General features: G+C 38.7%; 3 protein-coding genes across 5 annotated transcripts in view; 2 read left to right on the top strand and 1 right to left on the bottom strand.

The window, feature by feature from the left end:
* The window catches only part of LOC134656962 (chromobox protein homolog 1-like), a 179,759-nt gene that overhangs the window by 82,290 nt on the left and 74,344 nt on the right, over window positions 1-23,125 (top strand). The window lies entirely within an intron of this gene.
* On the top strand, window positions 2,583-18,192 carry LOC134656841 (glucose dehydrogenase [FAD, quinone]-like). 2 transcript variants are annotated; one of them, XM_063512367.1, is made up of 14 exons: window positions 2,583-2,621; window positions 6,540-6,785; window positions 9,052-9,223; window positions 9,818-10,017; window positions 10,276-10,400; window positions 11,080-11,260; window positions 13,728-13,988; window positions 14,412-14,563; window positions 14,904-15,069; window positions 15,377-15,578; window positions 15,666-15,710; window positions 15,967-16,135; window positions 16,911-17,015; window positions 17,960-18,192. In XM_063512367.1, exons 1-14 carry the CDS (start codon window positions 2,604-2,606, stop codon window positions 18,174-18,176), a joined length of 2,259 nt encoding a protein of 752 aa, XP_063368437.1. In that variant the 5' UTR covers window positions 2,583-2,603; the 3' UTR covers window positions 18,177-18,192. The 2 variants fall into 2 exon arrangements, with proteins under 2 accessions (XP_063368437.1, XP_063368438.1); XM_063512368.1 differs by lacking the exon at window positions 16,911-17,015.
* Window positions 18,998-23,125, bottom strand: part of LOC134656825 (condensin complex subunit 3) — a 33,604-nt gene continuing 29,476 nt past the window's right edge. The window contains exons 25-29 of the mRNA XM_063512353.1: window positions 22,433-22,609; window positions 22,375-22,390; window positions 21,143-21,254; window positions 19,533-19,630; window positions 18,998-19,255 (exon numbers count right to left, since the gene is read on the bottom strand). Coding sequence (XP_063368423.1) covers window positions 19,201-19,255; window positions 19,533-19,630; window positions 21,143-21,254; window positions 22,375-22,390; window positions 22,433-22,609 — 458 coding nt within the window. The 3' untranslated portion in view covers window positions 18,998-19,200. The remainder of the gene's footprint in view (window positions 19,256-19,532; window positions 19,631-21,142; window positions 21,255-22,374; window positions 22,391-22,432; window positions 22,610-23,125) is intronic.

Genomic DNA, 23,125 nt, shown 5'->3' with positions numbered 1-23,125 from the left:
ATACATATTAAAATAATAATATTTTTTTATTGCAACGAGTTTTTAATGTGAAATTTCTCCGCCGCTTTCTGTCGCCGAGTATCTACAAGATACTAGCAGTTAAATAAATATATTTCTATACAGTATATCTTCAGGATACTAGAAGTTTAATAAGTATATATTGATTGATTGTCTTCAATTGATTATAAGAGGTAGGTAAATAATAACATTGCTACTTTGTAAAACTAATAATACCTATTCCAGGATCACATAAAACATTACTACCTATATTAATATGGGTTAGCTGCCAATATGCTTAATGATCTTATTTTTTTATCACGTGTGCATAAAATAACCTTTCAGTAAAAAAATATCTAACATCAACCAACCAATCAGAATTATATATGCAACGCAGAAAATCAATTTAAGTACATCATAAAGCTGTATATAGTAATTTTCCGGTTTATTGAAATACTTACCTATATTATATTGTCTTCGGTTCCGCGCTAGTTACTCATAAAATAAAACTATTAAAACGGATTATAATTATCGGGATGTAGTATAAATTGAATATACGCGATATAATCCGTTTTAATAGGCTTATTTCATACTCATATTGATAATAAACAACATTATAAACAGCACTAGCAACACAACACAAAACAAATTATCAGCAGCAGCAATTGAGCTTATAAACAGCATTAGATTTGTAAGAAAAAATATCACAAGGACTGCAAATGTTGCACCTAAAGTTGAAACCTTAATGACGACGAAGCGTTAGCGACAATGTAGTTAGATTGAAATAAAAACACATCGTTAAAAGTTAATTAGTAAAGTTGTGCTGTAGTTAAATTTAAATACTATTACTGTAATTTCAGAATACAACGCCGAGACAAGATCTTGTTCAAATCGGGCAATTCTATTTTACTCTACAATAATAAAAGATGAATGGTACGTTTAATGAGTTCCGCCTTGCCATAAATATAATAAATAAATACTATGGGACATTTTCTTACCACAAATTGACTAAGCTCCACGGTAAGCTCAAGAAGGGTTGTGTTGTGTTGTTTGATAAGTGATAATAAAATAACCTTTTAGTTTTATTAATGAGTTAATCTAAAATTAACTTTATTTTTATAACTTTACTTTTACTAAAACATTATATTTACTAACTTTTTACGTCCTTAAATTTACTGAGAACTAATTTGAAACCCGTGGATACCCGAAATCGTCTAACAAAAACCATACCAAACGCGACATTTCCTCAATGTGAATGAATGGACACTTCGTCAATGTAGAATACAATTGAATGTTATCTAAACCTACATCATTGGCGGATCTTATGATAACTGTCAACCTTTTGCTTAGGACGGTAAATTAGAACTAATTACGTAATCCTGATTTTACTACAACAATACTCGTATATAATTAGTATATTATTATTTTTAATAAAAACCCCCTACGCATTATGCAAAAAAAAAAAACAATTTATGGCAAAAATGCTTTACAGCATCATTTTGGAAAAGAGCTGATACTCTTCAAGTTGCTGGATCGATTTTCCTCAGATAGATAAGCAGACCACCGCAAGCAAACTCGTTTACAGCATCATTTTGGAAAAGAGCTGATACTCTTCAAGTTGCTGGATCGATTTTCCTCAGATAGATAAGCAGACCACCGCAAGCAAACTCGCTTTCACGTAAAGAAAACCGCATCGAAATCGGCCCTTCCGTTGGAGAGCTACAATGCCACAGACAGACAGATAGACAGACATTGGCGTCAAACATATAACACCTCTCTTTTTGCGTCGGGTTAAAAACGGTAGGTAGGTCTAGGTATAGGTTAGCTCAGCCCTTTTTTCCGCGGTTTTTTCCCAAATAAATGAAAAATATCACATCTTTGGCAGACCATGTAATAATAGGTCAGGACAAAACCACCGTTACGGAAACGGTGAATCGATGCGAAGTGAATCGGTAACATAAAGTGAATCCGTTACTTTCAAGCGACACGGCACATCAGCTTCTGCGCTTTACAATAAAATTTGCATTTATGTAAATGCCTGGTGAGAAATTTACGCACAATACTGGATTGGTTATTATGATTTTATAGCTTGTTTTGAAGGTTAACGGTTGTGGCCGCGAACTTGCGAATGGATGGATTATACGGGGGCTTGTTCACTACAGCATCGTGCAATTGTTTCACGGTTAATAGCTTCGAGAGGGAATCTTTCTTATATCATCTTTATTTCGGGAAACTTTGCACTTTTCAATAAACAAGATGACCAATATTGAAGCAAAAATTTGAGTATTTTAAGTTAACGTCTTAAGTATTTCATATCAGTTCAAACACTTAGGTATTAATTATTTTATGAATTCATTTTATCTGAATATGTGTAAAATTATAGTACATTTTACTCGGCGAAAGTACTTTTCTGAACCAGTTATTTGAAACGAATATCAAGTTAGAAATGAGGATAACTAAGGTGGCAAAGTTGTAGCTATAATTTTAAATACACACGCGTGTGATATATGTTAAGAGCCTAGGTGACTGAATAAATTAAAAACTAACACATTTGCCTGAAATAACTAATAAGTATTCCGTATTGTTTCAGTTGAATATCAGTGAAAATGATACAATCGGCAGAGGTAAGTCCGTAATCAATTATACAATATCACTAATAGGTAATTACTAATTAGTTCAACCATAAAAGTATTAATTAGGTATTGCGTTAGCTGCATGCCATAAATTAATATTCTATGGCCGCTTTTAACGTCGATATATATGTTAACATTATCGTGTTACAAAACAGGCTTATTAAGTTTTTTTTCTACTCCAGCACTTAAATGTGTCAATTAAATGACTGACAGTGATATCTAAAGCAATGTCATTTGAATGCTTTGTCTATAGGCTCATAAGATGACTGCTAGCAGTCATCTTATGAGTATAATACAACTGCTTTATTTTTTTTAAAGATACAAGTTCCGATCATCTTGATTGAAAGAGGTATGTTTTCATTTACAATAATAACTCTTTTTTTTTTTAAATAAGAACTCAATTTTTTTTAAATAATAACTATTTTTTTTAATAATAACTCTTTTTTTTAATAATAACTCTTTTTTTTAATAATAACTTTTTTTTTTTTTTTTTGCTGCATAGAAAAAGTAATGTATGCAACAGCTCATAATTGGTTCTTAAAATTCTCGGGTCTTTTTTTACAAAACTCGACTACGTCTCGTTTTGTAACTTCGACCCTTGAATTTTAAGAACCCTTATTATATCACTGTTGCATAAACTACTATATAAGAGCATTATATTATAGGAAGACGATTAACTACCGATACAAAGCATTATGAAAGCCACCGAATGTACAGTCAGAAGTAAATAAATACTTGTAAAAAATGAAATAAAGGAGCTACATACGATTCATTTGTAGCAGGGATGTTGCGGATGCGGATTTTTTGACATCCGCGGATGCGGATGCGGATTTTTAAAGGCTCACATCCGCGGATGCGGATGCGGATGTCAAGATAGGTACATAAAAAACGTCAAATATTACATTTTAGTAATTTTTATTTCAAAAAACCGGTCATTTGCGAGTCGGACTCGCGTTCCAAGGGTTCCGTACATTAAGTCCCACTCACGCTTGACTGCTAATTTCTAATAGGTTTTTTTGGCTAATGACTAAATTACCTAGCAGTCTAGCACTTACGCCGATGCTAAGACGTTCCTGTACCGACCTGTTCCACATCCGCATCCGCATTAAATCCGCATCGATTTTATGCGGATGCGGATGCAGACGCGGATGTTGAAAATAATGCGGAAGTTCCGCGGTTGAGGATGCGGATATTCGCAACATCCCTGATTTGTAGATCGAAAATATATTTTAAGCTCCTCGGGGTTATATGCGTAAAATATTTACTTGTTGTACCGATTGCAAAATTGACTATGGCAGTAGAGCATTCAAAAATTAATACTAGGTACTTGTACTGTCAAAATTTATACGCCAACGGCTTTAGAAAGTTTTCACATTATCCGATCCGATATTAAATGTTAGATACAAAAATTAAATAAATGCCTTTTTATTTTTTTATACATTTAATTATTCTTTGTCAGATCAGCCTCGGCATATATGTATTGCTTTAATCCCAAACCTTAAAATGTAGATCTCTGTCTAGAAACGCATTAAACACTTGATTAAATTAGTTTTTGTGGTCTAACGATAATTACTCGCCTAATCTCCGGTATCCGTGACGAATTGTTTTATACTTGTTCATTTACCGTGACCATGTTAGCGATTTTATGTAATTTAGGGGTATGTCAATAACTACACTACAGCCAGCATCAATAATAGCGGATGGAACAACGCTCTAAAAATATCTGCTATCCTGGATTATTTTACAATTAGAGATATATTTGTACAGTTCGCTATCTAAAGTAGGTACCTGCCAGCCTTCCACCTTCCACAGTGTAGGGAATTGTTCTACATACAGGGACTTACTAATAAATACTTTTGACGCGTAGTATGAACCGTTACTTTTGATGCTGTCTGTACTGTGATGAGCTGATGAGAGATTAGTGGGTAATCGAAAGACACTAACCCTTAAATGCATGATTTTTTGTATAATTTCCTAATAAACTAAAATAGATGGGTAATGTTGTATGGATTGTAGGAAAAATAAATAAAAAAATCATAGTAATTAAAAAATAATATTTGCATATTGAGGCGCGGGCCATCAAAATATACGATGTAGATCTACATCATAATGCATTTAAGGGTTAATATGAATTTGAATCAAAAATGTAAAACACGAAATTATATTTTAGAGCGCCGTTTTAGATTGACCGTGAAAATTGAAATAATTTGAAACAGCTCAAAAGGGCTATTTGGAAGTCAGTGGTAAGGTTAGGCTGAATATTAATCAATATAAGTATCTATGTAATTTATATTAAGAACATACTCGTATGTGTGGTGCCACGGAAACCCTGACTGTTACCGACCGGATATTCAAGCTCATGGTCAAACTATTGAGAATAATTTTGGTACGAGTCGTTTTTAAAATTTTGCATTATTTAAAAAAATGTTGGTTTGTTTTAGTAGAAAACTAAAAAAATGCGCGACAAGCGTGTAATTAATTAATTGCCAAATTAACCAAACTTTTTTTTATCTAAGTAGATACCTAACATAAATAAATTTCGTTATAACGAATTAATTATGAACATGAACGCGTAATGATAAAAATGGTCTTATTATTTTGAGGTGGTTGAACTTTTCATAATCACGTACAGTCTGTATTTTTACGAATCGATATTATGCGTATAAGGCAAGTAAGCAGGCAGAATATAAACGCAAAAATAATATATTTTAATACTGATGATGACTGATTTGCTGATTTTTATCATTTCATTTACTAACTACGGGATTTAAGAGCAATACATTTTGAATAACGATGTGTGTGTTTTTTTTTTATTTTGCATGTTATGCTTTGCCCACCTAGACAATATATAATAGGAATACTGAATAGGTAAATATTGTAAAATTTTGAATACGCCATAGTCACGACGAAATGTCGATCCCGCATCTACAACGTACCTACCTACAAAAATCAATGGAAAATCCAAGTTTTTACTTTACATAATTATGTGAAGCCTTATCTCGCATTGATTAATTGTCTACATGTTTAATAATGGAAAAGGACGTGTGTATACCACAATTATAGTATACTTAAGTCATTCTACAACATTGTATGACGATCATGAATGACGGCTAGTTGCCAACGCACGACAAAAACAGTCTTTACATCCTCAATCATTGGAATTGGTACATGATCTCGTAGTTATAACAATTAGATGAACTGTATTGATGAAATCGTGGAGGAAAAAATAATTACAATCGTAGATATAATTGTAGAACGTGAGTCCCATGGAATTATTATTGAATTATGTCTTTATCCGATGATTAGAGGAACTGATTTAGCAATGACAATGAATTGATTTGTTGACATGATGAGGCAGCAAAAAACGAAGACATACCAGTGTTGTGTAGAACATTTAAGAAGAATGACTACGCAAAAAACATGAATTTGTAAAAAATAACATGCTCGTGTTAGTTGAAATAGTTTTTGTTTTGTAACCGTTTCGCACTTATATTATATTAATTAAAGGAACTAATATAATATATAGTAACTTTAACCTATGTTAACATTGTTAACTTATTACATAGGTATTTAATTTCATGCATGAACATATAAGTAATAAAAAACTGCCAATAAAATTATATACTTGGACACTAGGTTCCTTAGGTCATGTTAGCTACTGATGTGGAGACTCTCCACTGGAGAGTAGATCTTCATAATATTACTTATTAGATTTTTGTATCGTCTTAATCTTGTTATCTAGGCAATCGAATAATCGCACTGGGTTGTTCACCAGATTGGTCGCCGATTTTAATAGATAGGTAAGGCTGCCAGGCTCCCAGTGTGATTGCACCTTAACTTTTTTGGTTCTTATCACAAGAAATTACAACTTTTTTTTACTTAATATCCAATTATCCTTGTTTTTTTCAGCCATGCTCCTGCCCCATACGGGAGGTAGGGCCATCCATGGCCGCCTCCTGCGGAGGACAGTTCATGCTCTTCATGACCGTCTTAGAGGCCTTTATCAACGGCCGCTGCGACCTCGCGGACCCCTGCAACAGGGTCACCAGTGAAACCCCCGACAGTCTGTTGGACAGCTATGACTTCATAGTCGTGGGTGGCGGGACTGCGGGCTCGGTGGTTGCTGCGAGGTTGTCGGAGAATCCACAGTGGAAGGTATGTCTTATCTTCACTGATCCTTTGTTTATCCGAGCGATAGCTACAGTCGCCGTCAGATATATCGGAGCGGCCAAGGTGTTCACAATATGGGGCATTATCTATGAAAAGGGACCTTATTGTCGATGGCGCTTACGCCGCATAGCGTCGCGCGGCATTGTATTTATATCGTAGCATCGTTACTAATGGCGTAAGCGCCATCGACAATAAGGTCCCTTTTCATAGATAACGTCACATATGAACAATATCTGAACACGCACTCTAACGCTGACAATAGAGGCATGTTCAGATATTTGTGAGCGCCTTAGCCGCTCTGATATAACTGATGGCGACTGTACAAGACATATTGCGTATGGTTATACTATAGAGAGTGACATATTTTCGTTCATGGGTAGAAATACATTCGTTCAAGCAATCTCTACCGGTGTTGTCTTCGCCCAGTTATACAATTACGTTAGAGTTAAATATAAGCAATGTCTTCTTACAGATTGTTCACTATAAGGATTCAACAAACGAGACTTAGAAGCTTAGCTAAAGTTCTTTATTCGCTTAAGTCAGTATAGGTACATCTTCAACGGCCTCCCATTCACAATGCCTGTCCATCCGTGTCTGATTAATGTGAAAATCCGTGCATTGTCCATGTCTGCAGAATACAAGATACTATATACATTGTTTTGTTAATTGATGCACTACGGGTAAATACAGCAGCGGTGATTTGTTGTTTAACACATTTGGAAGAAATGTCCAAATATTTCATTTAGTAGAGCCAATATTATTTCTATAAAAATATACGCGTTAATTGGCTAATCCAACTAACGCGTTGTTGAACGTTGAACTTGGAGGATATAATCAAACGGAGACGCCATGTCTGTAATTTTCTGTACAAAACAGTCTGCCGATTTTTGCGGGGGAGGGGAACGTCAAATGTATGCGTAACGTAAAAATAGCCATGTCAGATAAACGTCAGTCCATAAATGTATAAACTGGAATGTGTGCACAATGGTGTATGACCGTTGGCCGCCTATTTTCGACAGAGGGGAAAGCCTGTTAATGGCTACTCCGTTTAGTTGTATCCTATCCTATGTAATGTTAAAATATCGCATGTATGTCTACCACATGTCTACATTTTGTTTTGGTCGATTCTTTGTTACACATCGTCCGAAAAATACTATTATTACATTACAGCGTTATTTTTTAAATAAAACTTAAAGGCATGTAAAAGGAAAAAAAAAAGATAGACAAACCAACCTGCCTCTGCTGCAGTCAAATTCATAATCTCATTTATGTTGATAATTGTTGATGTCAGGCTAAAAGAACCTGATAAAAACGCAGGTATTCGGATAAATTAAGAATAAATAAATAAACATTTAACGGTCCGCCAAACGGGTTTAAAAACCTTACGCCCTGACCTAACACTTCCTGCATGTTTGGAATGTTCTACCAAATTATAACGCGTGATATTTTGTCACATATCGCTTCGCTTAGATCGCTAGTTCGATTTCTAATCTAGTTAAAAACACATTATAAAAAATAAGCTTTTTAAATCTCATTTGATTAACACAAATAAACAGTTCATAACTACAATATAAAGCACTTGGAATGTCAATTAATAGAACAATAACTGAACCTACTTATTACAAAAAAAGAGAAAATGCATAGAAATATTGTAAACAAAGACACAATCATGAAACATTTTTTTAATAGGAATATTTACAAATAATATTTTCCCAATCTATGTAAACACGTGAAGATACTCTAATGACATCATCGTACATCAACATAATTAGTTAAGAAGGTACGAAACTAGTTTTTTAATAAGTTAATCGTTTAGCCGTTTTATATTTTTTATATGAAAACCGCAATCACGGTGTGTGACTGTTAAAAGCAAAAAGTTGCGTGTACGAGTAGGTATAATCATTATTTTAGAGACTCGTAGTAACTTCCAAAACATTCGTTATCTATAAATATGTTCCTGATTTTATTATTGTTAGGCCCACTTGCACCATTCTTCTAACCCGGGGTTAACCGTATAAACCGTTAACTCAGTGTCAAATTGTAGTGGTAACCATGGCAGTAGTAGTAAACTCTTTATTGTACAAAAAGATATTAAAAATAACAAAAAAAATAGTAAGAAGTACAAAGGCGAACTTATCCTGTTGAGGGAGGAGTATCTCCAGGTTTAACCGGTTAACCCCGGGTTAGTGGGATGGTGCAAGTATCAGTTATCAACTGTAAAGGAACTCCTTTAACCTATTCTTCTTTTCAGGTACTTTTAATAGAGGCGGGTGGGGACGAACCAACGCAATCTTCAGTGCCAGCATGGGTGACGGCTTACTGGGGTCGACCGGACACGGATTGGCTGTACAAGACTGAAGCTCAAGAGAAAGCCTGCCTATCTGAAGGCTCGTATTGCAGTTGGCCTAGGGGCAAGATGTTGGGTAAGTCTGGCTTAGTGTTCCTTTAGTTCTTAAATTTCAAGACGGACTTTGTTCCATAGAGCAGGAGAAATTAACGGATAAGTATGTTAATGTAGACGTTGACGTCTGTCGTGCGCAGGGATCGGAACCGGTTTTTTGCAAAAACTTAGAAATAACCATATTTTTCGAATTATTTTATACTCGAAATGTAGGACGTGTTTTTAGGTTACGACTTCGTATTATTAGATTGCTCAATTAGAAATGAAGTAATTAGCAAAGAACGAAAAAATACCGTTTCCGTTCCCATACAAAAAATACCGGTATCCGATCCCTGGTTGTGCGATTAAACTGCCCTAGATACATACATACATACGACATTCTAGGCGAGATAACGGTAATGGCTTCATTACTTATTAATTCATTATTATCATGGTCAACATATGAAAGTTAGTAAGGATGGCCCACGTCGACACAGAGGATTTCGGGCTATCTGCCCACGCTAGTCTACTACGGAATACCTAATTTCCCTGTATTATATCATGACAGTTATGACAGTTGTATTGTCATTAGCTGAGGGGCTATCACCCTATCACTATGTTTATTCCTAAATTCCAGGCGGATGTTCAACAATCAACGGCATGATGTACATGCGAGGGCACGCGGCCGACTACGACGGTTGGGCAATAGAGGGCGCCACCGGCTGGTCCTGGTACCACGTGCTACCTTTCTTCTTGAAGAGCGAAGACAATAGGGAGATCGGAGACGGAGTGTCCAGCCAGTATCATAATACTGGTGGGCCGTTGCCGGTTCAGAAGGTGAGGATACATGACTTTGTCAAGTCGTAAATTTAGCAATTTTAATCATAAAATTGTGGCTCGCGTGCGATTCTATATTCAATGTAGAGAAGATGAGCAAATCAAGTGCCAATTAGCAATTCCAGTCTATCATGCGAAGAGCTAAGAATTTAATTGATATTTATAAAGTAACGAAAAAAAATTCAGGTCAGTATTTGTTGCCTGCTACACAAAGAGCTATAAGTTAAATTATTAAATATCCTTTGTATATGTTAACAGTTCCGACACGCACCACGGTTCGCGCACGACGTGGTGTCCGCGGCGATCGAGCTGGGCTACCCACCCACCAGCGACCTTAACGGGGAGACGATCACTGGCTTCACTATCGCACAAACCCTCAATGAGTTAGTATACCTACATACAACTTATTTTCTTTAAATTACTAAAAGACATAGACAGGAATATAAAACTAACTACACTAACTACAATTAAAATAACTAAAACTAAAAATTAAAAATACCTACCAAAAGTTGGTGCCCCCGGGAGGGTGCCCAATACGCAGGCAGCGTTCCCGCGCTGGATTGCGATTGCAATTCTCTGCGCGAGAAAGCTGCCCGCGCGGGGGTCGCCCGTTGCCTCCCTCAGCCGTTTCCCGAGTGCCTTGCCTATTTTCTTTTACAATTGTACATGTGGTGGTCAAAAATTGTGCGTTCAAACCTCGGCTGTGCGGATGGCAGACCAAATCGTTCTCGAAAAAAGCAAAAAGATGACTAAAAATTCAGTCAGGGTCCATATCATACACAGACAAGAGGTTAAGGCGGTTACTAACTCTACACAGACTATGACTGAGCGAGAATACGGTAAAAAAAACACATTTAACTGATTTGTAAGACCGATGTGATCCCATAAGTGTACTGCGAACAAAGTTTGTGCCGTACACTAAAAAGGATATGCCTAATCCAATGCCACTTCCACATCTGGATCTCTTTATGTATAGCATATTTACCTAATTTACCCAATGTTAACATTGTTAACCAGTCCATCAAATGTAGGTAGTCGGTGACATAAACGCATTTTTTACAGCAACGGTTCCCGGTTCAGCTCAGCCCGCGCCTTCCTCAGACCTGCGTCAAATCGCGAGAACCTTGATGTCCTGCTCAACGCCCACGTTGCCAAAGTACGCATAGACCCCAACACGAAGAAGGTCATCGGAGTCGAGTACATCAAAGACAAGCAGACGAAGTTTGTCAAAGCCAGCAAAGAGGTAATAATAACAAAGTTTATAGGTAGTTCTAGGAGAGCGAGATCCTCTGTTGGTCAAGTAACTTTCATGCTGAATTATTTAAGATCTATCCAGGGTCCTAGGAATAGACCTGTTAATATCTGTTAATATTGGTGATCATTACTTGACCGGAACAACATCCTACCCCTTAGACTACGTGACTCTAGGTCTAGACTAGAAAATCGAAAACATTTCGAGTGGTTCACATTATGCTTTTGACTACTCCGAATGATAGATACGTTATTAATGTTTTTTGAAGTGAAAACTTCTTTAGCGGCGCTGGGCACATTTTGAGGTGGGGAAAAAATTATAAACTCGAGACAGCGTAAGGCGATCACGTGACCGTAAGCCCCGTAAGGTGGCCACTCTTAATATAGATGGCATTTAAATCAATAAAGAAAAACTCAATGTTATTCATAGTGGACCAAAGACCCGCGCGTGGATGGCAAACTTTTACACTTCCATAATGGATTCCGGGAAAATGCCTACATCATTAAAACGGGCTAGGGTAATCGCTATCCTCAAACCAGGAAAGCCTGACGACAAAGCAGAGAGCTATAGACCGATCGCTCTCTTAAGCGTTGTATATAAATTACTGGAGAGACTAGTCCACAATCGCATTCATGACGCCGTAAACGCAATCATCCCCCAGGAACAGGCTGGCTTTAGACCTAACCGTAGCTGCTGTGACCAGGTGCTCGCTCTCACAACACATGTCGAAAACGGGTTTAATAAGAACCTTAAATCATCTGCGGTTTTTATCGACTTGACTGCTGCATATGATACAGTTTGGCGCCAGGGATTGTTATATAAACTGTTGAAAATAATCCCGTGCATGAAGATCTACAGGCTTATTGAAAACACCCTTACTAATAGGCCGGTACAGGTTTTCCTGGGTGACGAAACCAGCAGCGTCAGAACACTAAACAATGGGCTCCCGCAGGGTTCTGTCCTAGCCCCTCTCCTGTTCAATATCTACGTGCATGACCTTCCCGATACTGTGTCACGTAAATTCGGATACGCCGACGACCTGGCTATGATTACCCAACACCACAAAATGGATTCCACCGAACCAATCCTACAAAGAGACCTGGAAGCCCTCGACGACTTTTTCACCCGGTGGCGCCTCTGTCCTAACCCAAGTAAGACGGAAGTCTGCTGCTTCCACCTTAACAATAAGCTTGCAGAAAGAACACTGACAGTCAAGTTTAAAGGCACAATACTTAAACATAACCCGCACCCCAAGTACCTTGGAGTTACCCTGGACAGAAGTCTTACTTACAAGTGTCACCTACAAAAAGTATCGGCTAAACTGCAGACCAGGAATAGTCTAGTGCAAAAATTAACAGGAACAACTTGGGGAGCCTCTGCCTCCTGTCTCCGAACCACAGCGCTGGCCCTGGTTTACTCGACGGCTGAGTACTGTGCCCCAGTCTGGATAAATAGTGTTCATACCTCAGCCGTCGACACGCAGCTAAACCAGACTCTCCGTCTAATAACGGGATGCCTTAAGCCAACACCCACCCACTGGCTTCCAGCTCTTAGTAACATAGCCCCTGCGCACCTGCGAAGAGAAAAATGCCTCCAACGCGAATTAACGAAAGCGCACTGCAGTCCTGGCTTACCAATTCACCAAGACCTCGAGGGTTTCGGAAGTAAACGTCTTAAATCCCGAAACCCCCCTGCATTACTGATGGGAAATTCCCTGACCACCCGGACCCTGGAGGAGGCATGGACCGCAGAATGGGAAGCCCTCAGAGACCAAGCCAACCCCTTCTCTACTCTACCCCTGCGTGTACCCCCAGTAGGCTTCAAGGAACCCCGCCGGGTGTGGTCCGCTCTTAACCGCCTAAGAACAGGAGTTGGCAACTGCGGCCACCACTGGTATAAATGGGGCTGGAGCTCCTCTCCTGCCTGTAACTGCGGGCACCCAGATCAGACCATCAACCACATCATTCTGGAATGCCCCCTTACTAGATACACAGGCCAAGTAGACGATTTTAAGACCCTGTCAGATGAAGCAGTCGCGTACCTGGGAAGGGCGAAATTCTAACTAAGATTTTCTTACAACCTTAACTTTGACATTGTAATCCAGTGACATGTACATATGCCATACGATAAATAAATAATAATAATGTTATTTATGTTGCGGACTCCTTTTCAAGACTCTTTACCTATGTTCAAATAATTTCACGTTGTCGTGGCAGTATGTAAATAAACATGTCAATGAAAAAGTGTGATCTTATTTGAGAATGATAATAATATATAATTAATAAATAGAATACCTCCGCTAAACATATGTATCGTGTTACCGGGCGTCGGTAACATAGTCAGGTGAGTTTTTACTTCTATCGGCACTCCCGGAGTGCAACCGTTGTTGCTTTTTTTTTTAATTTGGAGTATTGATAGCTAAACAAGTATTCAAAATAATAAAGCGTCCTTGTTTTAGGTGGTCCTATCAGCCGGCACTCTGAACTCCCCCCAAATCCTCATGCTCTCCGGCGTGGGTCCTAAGGAGATGCTCCAGAAAGTCAACATCCCCGTAGTTAAGGACCTGCCCGGCGTAGGTCAGAACCTGCACAACCACGTCGGCGTGAATCTCGAGTTTACCCTGACGAAGGAGCCGCAGATTGCCGACTTGGACTGGGCCAGCGCCACTCAGTATCTGTTGAATAGAGATGGGCCTTTGTCTTCTACTGGTTTGTCTCAGGTAATTACATTAATAGTTGAGGCTTCTCGACAAACGTTCTTAACGAACTTCATCCAAGAAAAATTTAAGATCCCAACGATAACGTTAGCGAAAAACAACTTTTTTACTGTCCAAAATTTTAATTTGTATTTTCGCCACAAAAATTTGTGTTTTATTTTTAATGTATGTATCATCGTATTTGCCAAATGGATGAACCTACTTTAAGGCGGTTGTTTTTTATTGAACCCATTTTTTGTTTTTTAAAGATGATCCTTATTAATTATGGGCGGTTTTGACTTTTAATTCATTTTTATATTTTGTACATTTTCTACAATAATTTTGTTATATATGTTTAATGTTTGTCACTTAACAAACAGATATTTTTTTTTAGATGGTTCTTATCTGTTGAATTTTGATTAATGTTAATATACAAATATTCCGTAGCTCACAGGCATTGTGAACTCCAAGTACGCGGCAAGAGGCGGCCGCCACCCCGACATACAGTTCTTCTTCGGTGGCTACTACGCGTCATGTAGCGATGGTGTTGCGACTGATCCCGACAAAGTAAAGGATATCCGCGAGAGGAGAAGTGTGTCGTAAGTTTCCAAAGATCCTAGTGTAGTGTCGGTAAATAATGATTTGAGTTACAATAACAAGTTAACAGATCCAAAGATCTGATCTACTAGATTAGCCTACATGAAGAAGATAAATTTAATGAGAGACTTGCGAAATGCTTTAGCATCTAGAGTTATCTTATGATCTGTTTAGTTACGAGTTACGGACACTAAATTTTTTCCTTTACATCTCAATGACAGTCTGTTTCTTCCTGTCTTTTCCACGCGTTCTTCCCTTCTGTGCCCCTTTATATTTTTCTCATTACCTCCTCACTTAATCATCAGCTCACTCAGTTATAACCACAATCCCTTTTATTTCCAGCATATCGGCCATAGCCTTGCAGCCACGCAGCCGAGGCTACCTCGCCGTGCGTTCGGCAGACCCGCTTCAACCACCTCTGATGCAGCCCAACTATTTTTTCGATGAACATGAGCTGGATGTCTTGGTTGACGCAGCTTGGGTCGCTCATAGGCTGGCGAATACTACCGTGAGTTTTTGTTGTTTTTGTCCGAACATAGCTATTTTTGGCATACTTCCAAATTTCGAAGACCGATTATAGAAATTAGTTTCTTTGTCTTTGAAAGGTATTATTGCCATCACGTCAGGATCTAATTTTGGGATACTGGCGAAATCAATCACATACTACTTATTAGTAAATAGTGTAGTTTCCTTCGGAAAGCACAGTTTGATAAAAAACCAGGGTTCACTTCACATTTTAATAGTACCTAGTACGTACCTTCTAATAAATGTAGGGCCTAAATAAAACAACTAAGAAGAACTTTTTACGTTATTAGATAATGCGAGAGAAATACGGCATGGAGCCTTCAAAACGCGAAGACTGCCAGGACTTCCAGATACCTTCTGACGAGTACTTCAGATGCCTAGCCAAGCACTACACGGCGCCAGAGAACCACCAAGTGGGCACATGCAAGATCGGTGCCAAGACTGACCTGATGGCCGTCGTGGATCCGGAGCTCAGGGTGTATGGAATTCAAGGTAGGAATTGTGAATCATGTGATTTTATGTGCGAGAAAATACCTGCTAGGATTGAATCAATTGCTAAACTTATTGTTTATTTTTCAGGTCTGCGCGTTGCTGACGCGTCTGTGATGCCTGTTGTACCATCGGGTAAGTGAATTAAGGATATCATCAGTTCATCATATAAAATATATACGTTCATATCTAAACCGAAATATTTTACCGAACAGAATCGGACAACACGACTTCGGTAACCGCGCGAAGGCACCTATCATATATTTTCGTTTGCGATGATAACAAAGACATATATAATTAGTTAAATACGATTACAAATGTGATTTCTATGCGTTCCATCTAACTATATGTCATGACAAGGCAAGCAAATGACATCACCCCCATATTTCAGGTAACACAGCAGCCCCAACCATCATGATAGCCGAGCGAGCGGCTCAGTTCATCATGTCGCGCTACTCCCGCCTCAAGAACAAATTCGGCAACGCTGCCACCACTGATGCCATCAGTAACCGGTTCGGCAACGATGCCAGTCCTCCTGATAGCGCAACTACTGGTAAAAGGTAAGGCTAGGTATTTATTTATTGGCGATGTTTAGAGAGACCCCATACTAGCGTCAAACTTCGGCGTCAAGTCATCTCTATGGCTGCTGCTCGAAACAACGTCGCAACTACGCAGCGACACCGTTTTCCATTGCGCTGACTACGAGTAGACGCCACGCTCCGGAGACGCTAGTGTGGAGTCTCTCTTAGGTGAAAGATGAAAGGTAACGGAACTACCAACGTTTTGAATCCTTTTACTTGCAGCGCCGTGGAGCGAAAGATCGTTATAGGCAAATTAAATTAAAGTGGGTAGGTCAAGAAGATCAAGCCAGGATCAAGCTAATTAAGATCGGGTTTCCTATGATAGCGGTGCCGTCATATAGCGGCCAGCTCCACTAAATAATACGGCTAAATATGGATGTCGTAGTATTTGTATGGAGACGGCCGCTATATGACGGCACCGCTTTTGGAGGAAACCAAAGCTTTAGTGCCGTTTTCTGAACCAAATCTATAATCGAATATTATATTTAGTCGTGTAACCATCTAGTGTTGTCGCTAAATGAATTATTATATATCAACTAGTCAAACTGTTAATTGTTGCAGAATACGAGTATACCACTCAATCAATTTATGTTCGTATAACATTGTTTACGTTCCAAATATTTGTAATTAGTTTTGATTTCTAATTCAGGAAGACTTCTCCTTTAGTTAAATCTATTAAATTCAAAATTAGCGGTATAGGTCGATCCAAACCGACCACTATTGGCTTCTAGTTCAGATTGGATGTGTATTTCAGCTTTGGAGAGTCGTCCAAAACGGCGCAGTCGATTTATTTCCAACCCAAATGGAAGTACAATCCCAATGAGAAATACGATTACGATACTCACTATAACCCGGACAGGTAAGGTCTTATTCAAGTGTAGGTAGCTGCTAGAAGCACTGAATGGTAGAGTAGTATTTGCACTATTGCCTCGCACACCCTGACACACCTCTCTTCTTCTTCACCTGATCATCAGAGATCGAATTTTTTGCAGCTAAACATAGTGTCAGTAAACATAAATTATGAACAAGAACGTGTTGAGTTGAGGTGACTAGTCGAGCTTACAGTGCCGGCACGTCACGCCCAGCGGGCTCAGCACGGTTCCATTTTTATCCACTATCACTAAGCCCGTCACTTTCGCACTTACATACTTGTTAGAACGTGACAGGCATGGTGATAAATGATAAAAATGCGACCGTGCTACTAGGGCAGAATGTATTGCTGCGAGTGCTGCGACTAGCAAGACTAGCAAGAGAAGAAGATGAAGTCGCGCGACTTGTGTCAAGATAAGCCAGAAGTGACGATATGCTTGGGCTGTCAAAGTCGAGGCACGAATTTTCTTACACGTTGTTTTAGCGCATGAAACTTGCGGCAGTCTTGTTTTGCTGATAAAAATCCGATCTCTGCTAGTCAGGCTAAGCGTATGCTGAACGCAGGCAACGCAGTTCACGAAGCACAGCGCAGAGCAGATTTTGTAAAGTAAAGAACGTCCTTTAGCTGCGCACGCTGCATCGCAAGGACGTTCCATACTTTACAAAATCTGCTCTGCGCTGTTCTGCGTGAACTGCGTCGCCTGCGTCTCAGCATACGCTTAAGATCGGTTTTCCTAGGATAGCGGTGCCGTCATATAGCGGCCGTCTCCATACTAAATAATACGGCTAAATATGGATGTCGTAGTATTTGTATGGAGACGGCCGCTATATGACGGCACCGCTTTCGAAGGAAACCAAAGCTTTAGCCTTATGCTTCCTTTGGCGTTGTCTAACAGTCACTAACAGGCCCTAATAAGAATTTTCTATTCCCAGATGGTACGGTCACAAAGACTGGAAGATACCGTCGTGGCACGACGCCGATTGGAAGCAAGGCTACCACGGCTACCAGGACGAGCAAAAATACAAGGACAAGGTTGTGGATGGCAGCTACAGAGACAAGTACGACGATCAATACCCTGACAAGTACACGGGACCCAGTCTAGATTGGACTACCATTGGATATCCTAACGATTATACGCACGGCCATTAATAATATAGAGTTTATTTAATAACACCTAATCAGAGATAGCAAGGAAGATGAGCGTTATATAGTATCGTCAGGTGACAAGCAAAACTCACTAATTACCACCATAAATTCATAGCCATAGTGAACCATATTAGTATTAAAAGGTTGATTTTTGTTCAAATATTTTTTAGTCATTAGTGAGTTTTGCTTGTCACCTGACAATATACTAGCGACCCGCCCCGGCTTCGCACGGGTTAACAAATTATACATAAACCTTCCTCTTGAATCACTGTATCTATTAAAAAAAATCGCATTAAATTCCGTTGCGTAGTTTTTAAGATCTAAGCATACATAGGGACAGACAGACAGCGGAAAGCGACTTTGTTTTATACTATGTAGTGATGAAGAGGTAGCCAAGACGTAGAGAAATATGGATACCTCCAGTCCAATCTTTAATTTTTATGACAGGACTCTTCTGTTAATGATTCTAAATAACCCCGTAAGGTACAGGTTTTTTCACGAAAGCTCCGAATGGAATGAACGAAACTTTCTTGTATGAGTGACACATATATTGGTATACAGTCAGAACCGACACACATTATACAATTTCATTCACCCATTCGTTCCATTCGTGCCAGCTCTTGTGAATTGACTTGTACTTTAACCTTTTTCCGTTCCTATTTATTAGAGTTCATACAACACAAAAATTGGCCAAACTGCAGAATAATAAAGATCAAATTCAAGATTAGTTTTGAGTTTCTAAAGATGCGAAATCGGTGGTTTACACAGCATAGTATGTGTGTGTGTTTATGTGTGATTCATAAGAAAACGAGTGTACCCATGTGTGTGTAAAGGCATTTAATTATAGTACAAAACTTACAATTAAGCGTAAATTCATGAACAATACTGAATATGCTAGAAAAAAAGTTGTTACAGTTATATCTTCATTTCTATTACCCGTTTTCTCTAGCCCATTCGTACTGTAATTAGTTAATTACTGTAGAAATAATTAATAAATTGTTAATTAATTTGGACTTGTTTTGATTGCCTACTTCCGTTTGCCTTTTGGTTTTGTTATCACCTCTTCTGGTTCGGAATCGGACCTGCAAAAATATGTTTATGTTGGAAATTTTGGTAACCAATTTAGAAGTACTTAATGAAGCAAAACGCAAGGCTGCATGAAGAAAAACGTAAGGTTACCGAGTTATTTACTTTATTTTTATTTATTAAAGAATAAGCGCTGGTATTTTTAAATTATTTGCATGTTTGTGTTACTTTTTCAAAAGCTTTTGAATGAGTTTTAAGCCAACTGTTTTAGTAATACTCATATGTCAATGCGTGACGTTTTTTCTACACAGTGTAAAATAAAGGTGTACTTACATATCGCTTCCTTCGGGCGTCTCGGGGATGGTGACGTTTCCTTTGGAATCGCGTCTGCTATCGGCTAATTCGCTCGAATCGTTCAGCAGAGATTGTTGCTAAAAATACAATAAAAAGGTTTACTTGTCAAGTTAAATATGCTGCTCTCATATCTATCATGGACAAAAGGTTAGATATCGTTCGTAAGGGAATTTTAAAGCAACAGATCAGCTAGTACAATAAATTAAGTTTTGTAGCAACAATTTAAATAAAAGAAGTATTATTATAATATTAAAAAATAAATCCTAAATGACTGAGAATGTTGCCTTCAGGGCATGGCTCTAGCAAGCCTTTCATGATTGCTCGGGAAATGATAATTGAGAAACTGGCCAATGCAGATTTACACAGAACGAAATTGCACCTCGCCAGGAAATCGCCGCTCGAAGCAATCGTTTTGTAAAGACTTTACTGAGCATAAGGGCTGATTTAGACGGTGCGCGAACTCGCATGCGATTTTAGTTACATTGCGGACCATTGAGGTTACAACAATTCAGCCGACCGATCAAATGACGCAATGTAATGAAACTCGCATGCTAGTTATCGCACCGTCTAAATGAGCCCTAACGCAGGCGCGGTCTCGTTGTCTTGAGCGAGGAACGTCGTCACAAAGAGATCTAAGGACCTACTGCGAACACCGAAGTTCGCAAATTGCGGGCATCTTTCTCTTTTACTCCAATCAAGGCGTGACTAGAGTGACAGAGAAAGTTACCGCAATGGGGTTGGCAACTGTCAAAGGCTTTCATAGATGGCGCCATCATAGCTTGCCCCTTTTTCTATGAGATTAGGCTTCAAGGCCATTAAAAAAAAATTACACAATTCTAGGGATTGACCGGGCAAGCTATGATGGCGCTATCTGCTAAATATTTCGACCGGCCAACCCTATTTGCGAACTTCGATTTTCGCGGATATAGCCCTGTTTCGAGCGGAAAGGGTATAGCCGGGTAAGCATGGCCAAACTGCCCTTAGCGAAAAAAACAATTTCCTTTAACTGGATTATTAACCTATGTATATGTAGTGTTTTTCACACTGTTAATCCCGATTTTAATTTTTGAAAAAAATATATGTTAAACATTATTAAATTCTACATAAAATATGTAAATTTGGTAACTGTCGCTATCTCGCACGTATTTTTTTTATTTTTCTGAAAATTTTCATCTCAATTTTTTACTATTATTTTAAGAGATAATTCAATATTATTTTTTTCAGAAAGCGACCTTAATTGTATATACAACATACCCAAATTACAAAAAAATCGGATTATTACTTTGGCTGTAATAAAATAAAAATGATTTTTCTTTTTTTGCATTTTTTTTTTAAATCTGAAGCATTTCAGGCTTAATATTTGGTGAAAGCACTACATATACATAGGTTAATAATCCAGTAAAAGGAAATTGTTTTTTTCGCTAAGGGCAGTTTGGCCATGCTTACCCGGCTATACCCTTTGCTCGCAAAGCGACTAGCTGTGTGGATCCACTTGTTAACCCGTGAGTTCCCACGTGTGTGACGTCACCATAAGCGTGACCAAATTTGAGCCCTTGGGAGCTGACAGGTTAAGGTTAACTTTAACTTACAAGTTCATTGTCGTAGACGATAGTGTGTAGTTCAGTCTCGTCGGCCGAGTCGTCGTCGGACGGGAAGCTGCCCGTGCTGCTGCGATAGCTCGTGGAGGCGCGAGTTTGAGCTCTGCTGGTGGTTTTGGTTACTGTCGATAAGGAAACAGAATAGTTTTAATATGTACTGCAATGGTATGGATGTATGCATTGCATTGGAACGGGTTATACAATTGAATTTTTCATTTTGCGGCCTAAACCGCAAATAATAAAAATCTGGTGTGCAATAATAGTTATTTACGATACAAGTGCGGAAAAGAGGAAATTCGAAACGATTGGCGATAAATTAAAACACGACCGAAGGGAGTGTTTTAAATCGACACGAGTTGCGAATTACATATTCGCACGTGTACGTTTTACAGTACATATGGCACTTTAAACTTTCGACATAGGCACGGAAAGTGCTATTTGCCGCACTAGTTCGGGAAAGTAGCACCATATGTACTGTAAAGAGTATTTGTATTGTATTGTAATATTCAAAGCTGCGGGTATATTTATGGAGAAGGCATAACTGTCTGTGAAGTGTCAGAAGTGTCAGTCACATATGGACTGTTGTTTGAAGTAAAAAATGTACAGTAAGCTGCAGAGATAACTGACCTCCCTGCAAACAAGTTTCTATTCAGGGGGTCAGTTATCCCTGCAGCTTACTGTACTGAGAGCTTCGTCTATATACAGGGTGTCCCAAGAAGTAGTGATATACTGAAGCTGGGAGGTAGAGGACCTAGAGGGCTATCTGAATCACCCCCATGTATGTTCCGCGATTTTTCGTATTTTCGGAGTTACGTGTTCACAACTTCAAGGGCGCTTAGAAAAATAAAACATACTGGGTAATTTTATCTTTCTTGGCATTAATTTTTTTTTTAATTCCATTCAGTGATCTAACGATAGTAAATGTTACCATACTGAATTGGCCTATCTATCAGCTTAGCACACAAAAAAAATCAAGCATCTACCGCAATAATTCACGTCACCACAAATAAAAATCTCATCGTACTCGGCGATAGGTGAAAAATTAAAAAAAAATCATAACTCCGAAAATACGAAAAATCGCGGAACATACATGGGGGTGATTCAGATAGCCCTCTAGGTCCTCTACCTCCCAGCTTCAGTATATCACTACTTCTTGGGACACCCTGTATATTCCGCCGCTGATTATTGCCGATAAATGTACCCAAGTATTAAACCGCGTTTACTCACCCGCCTTCTTCCCTTTCCCCTTCCCCCTCCCCTTGACCACTACATTATCAGTGCTCTTCCTACTGGCAACTTTAGAGTCCGAGTCCGTGCTGGAGCTGGACCGCAGGCCCCTGGACTTGCGGATGGTGATGTTGGAGGTGTCGATGTCTTTGAGAGGCGGGGTGGGGGATTTCGGCGGTGGGGAGGGGGACTTAGGAGCTTTCTTCGATTTGGTCGCTTTGGCTTTTTGGGCTGCAAATAATTTTGGTTATTTATACATTAATAAAATCACGAGCGTAGCCGATAACACGTGTTTCCCGCTTTGTAGGGAAAAGTGAATGTGTTAATAAGAGGTTTGATAAGTGTAATTAGGTCAAGTCTGCACTCTAGATGAGTTTATAAATTTATAATGCTTGATAGACAAATATATTTAATTGACTTGCACTTCGATCGATTTCCGCTTTCTTCTCGTCTATTGGGCGTTTATTTTTGTTGTCCCCTACACTTTTTTTTTCAAATTTGGGATTTTTTATGTTATTTCTACTCAGAACTGACTCAGAATCACGAGCTCTTTCTATCCTAATAGGAGAAAAAAAGTGTCCCAAAATTTCCATACATTTTTCGATCTTTCCATTACGCGACCGCCATACAAAGTCTATGAAAAATGGTGACGGAATGGAAATAAAAACCTTAGGACACTTTTTTTCTCCTATAAGGATAGAAAGAGCTCGTGATTCTGAGTAGAAATAACATAAAAAATCCCAAATT

The sequence above is a fragment of the Cydia amplana genome, chromosome 19 (genome assembly GCF_948474715.1).
Source record: "Cydia amplana chromosome 19, ilCydAmpl1.1, whole genome shotgun sequence".
Lineage (NCBI taxonomy): Eukaryota > Metazoa > Arthropoda > Insecta > Lepidoptera > Tortricidae > Cydia > Cydia amplana.
This window is presented reverse-complemented; position numbering and strand designations above follow the sequence as displayed.

Coding starts and splice junctions, on each gene's coding strand:
- LOC134656841 (XM_063512367.1), top strand. Junction 9,224..9,817: donor GCCTAGGGGCAAGATGTTGG/GTAAGTCTGGCT, acceptor CCTAAATTCCAG/GCGGATGTTCAACAATCAAC. Junction 15,579..15,665: donor CAGGGTGTATGGAATTCAAG/GTAGGAATTGTG, acceptor TTTATTTTTCAG/GTCTGCGCGTTGCTGACGCG.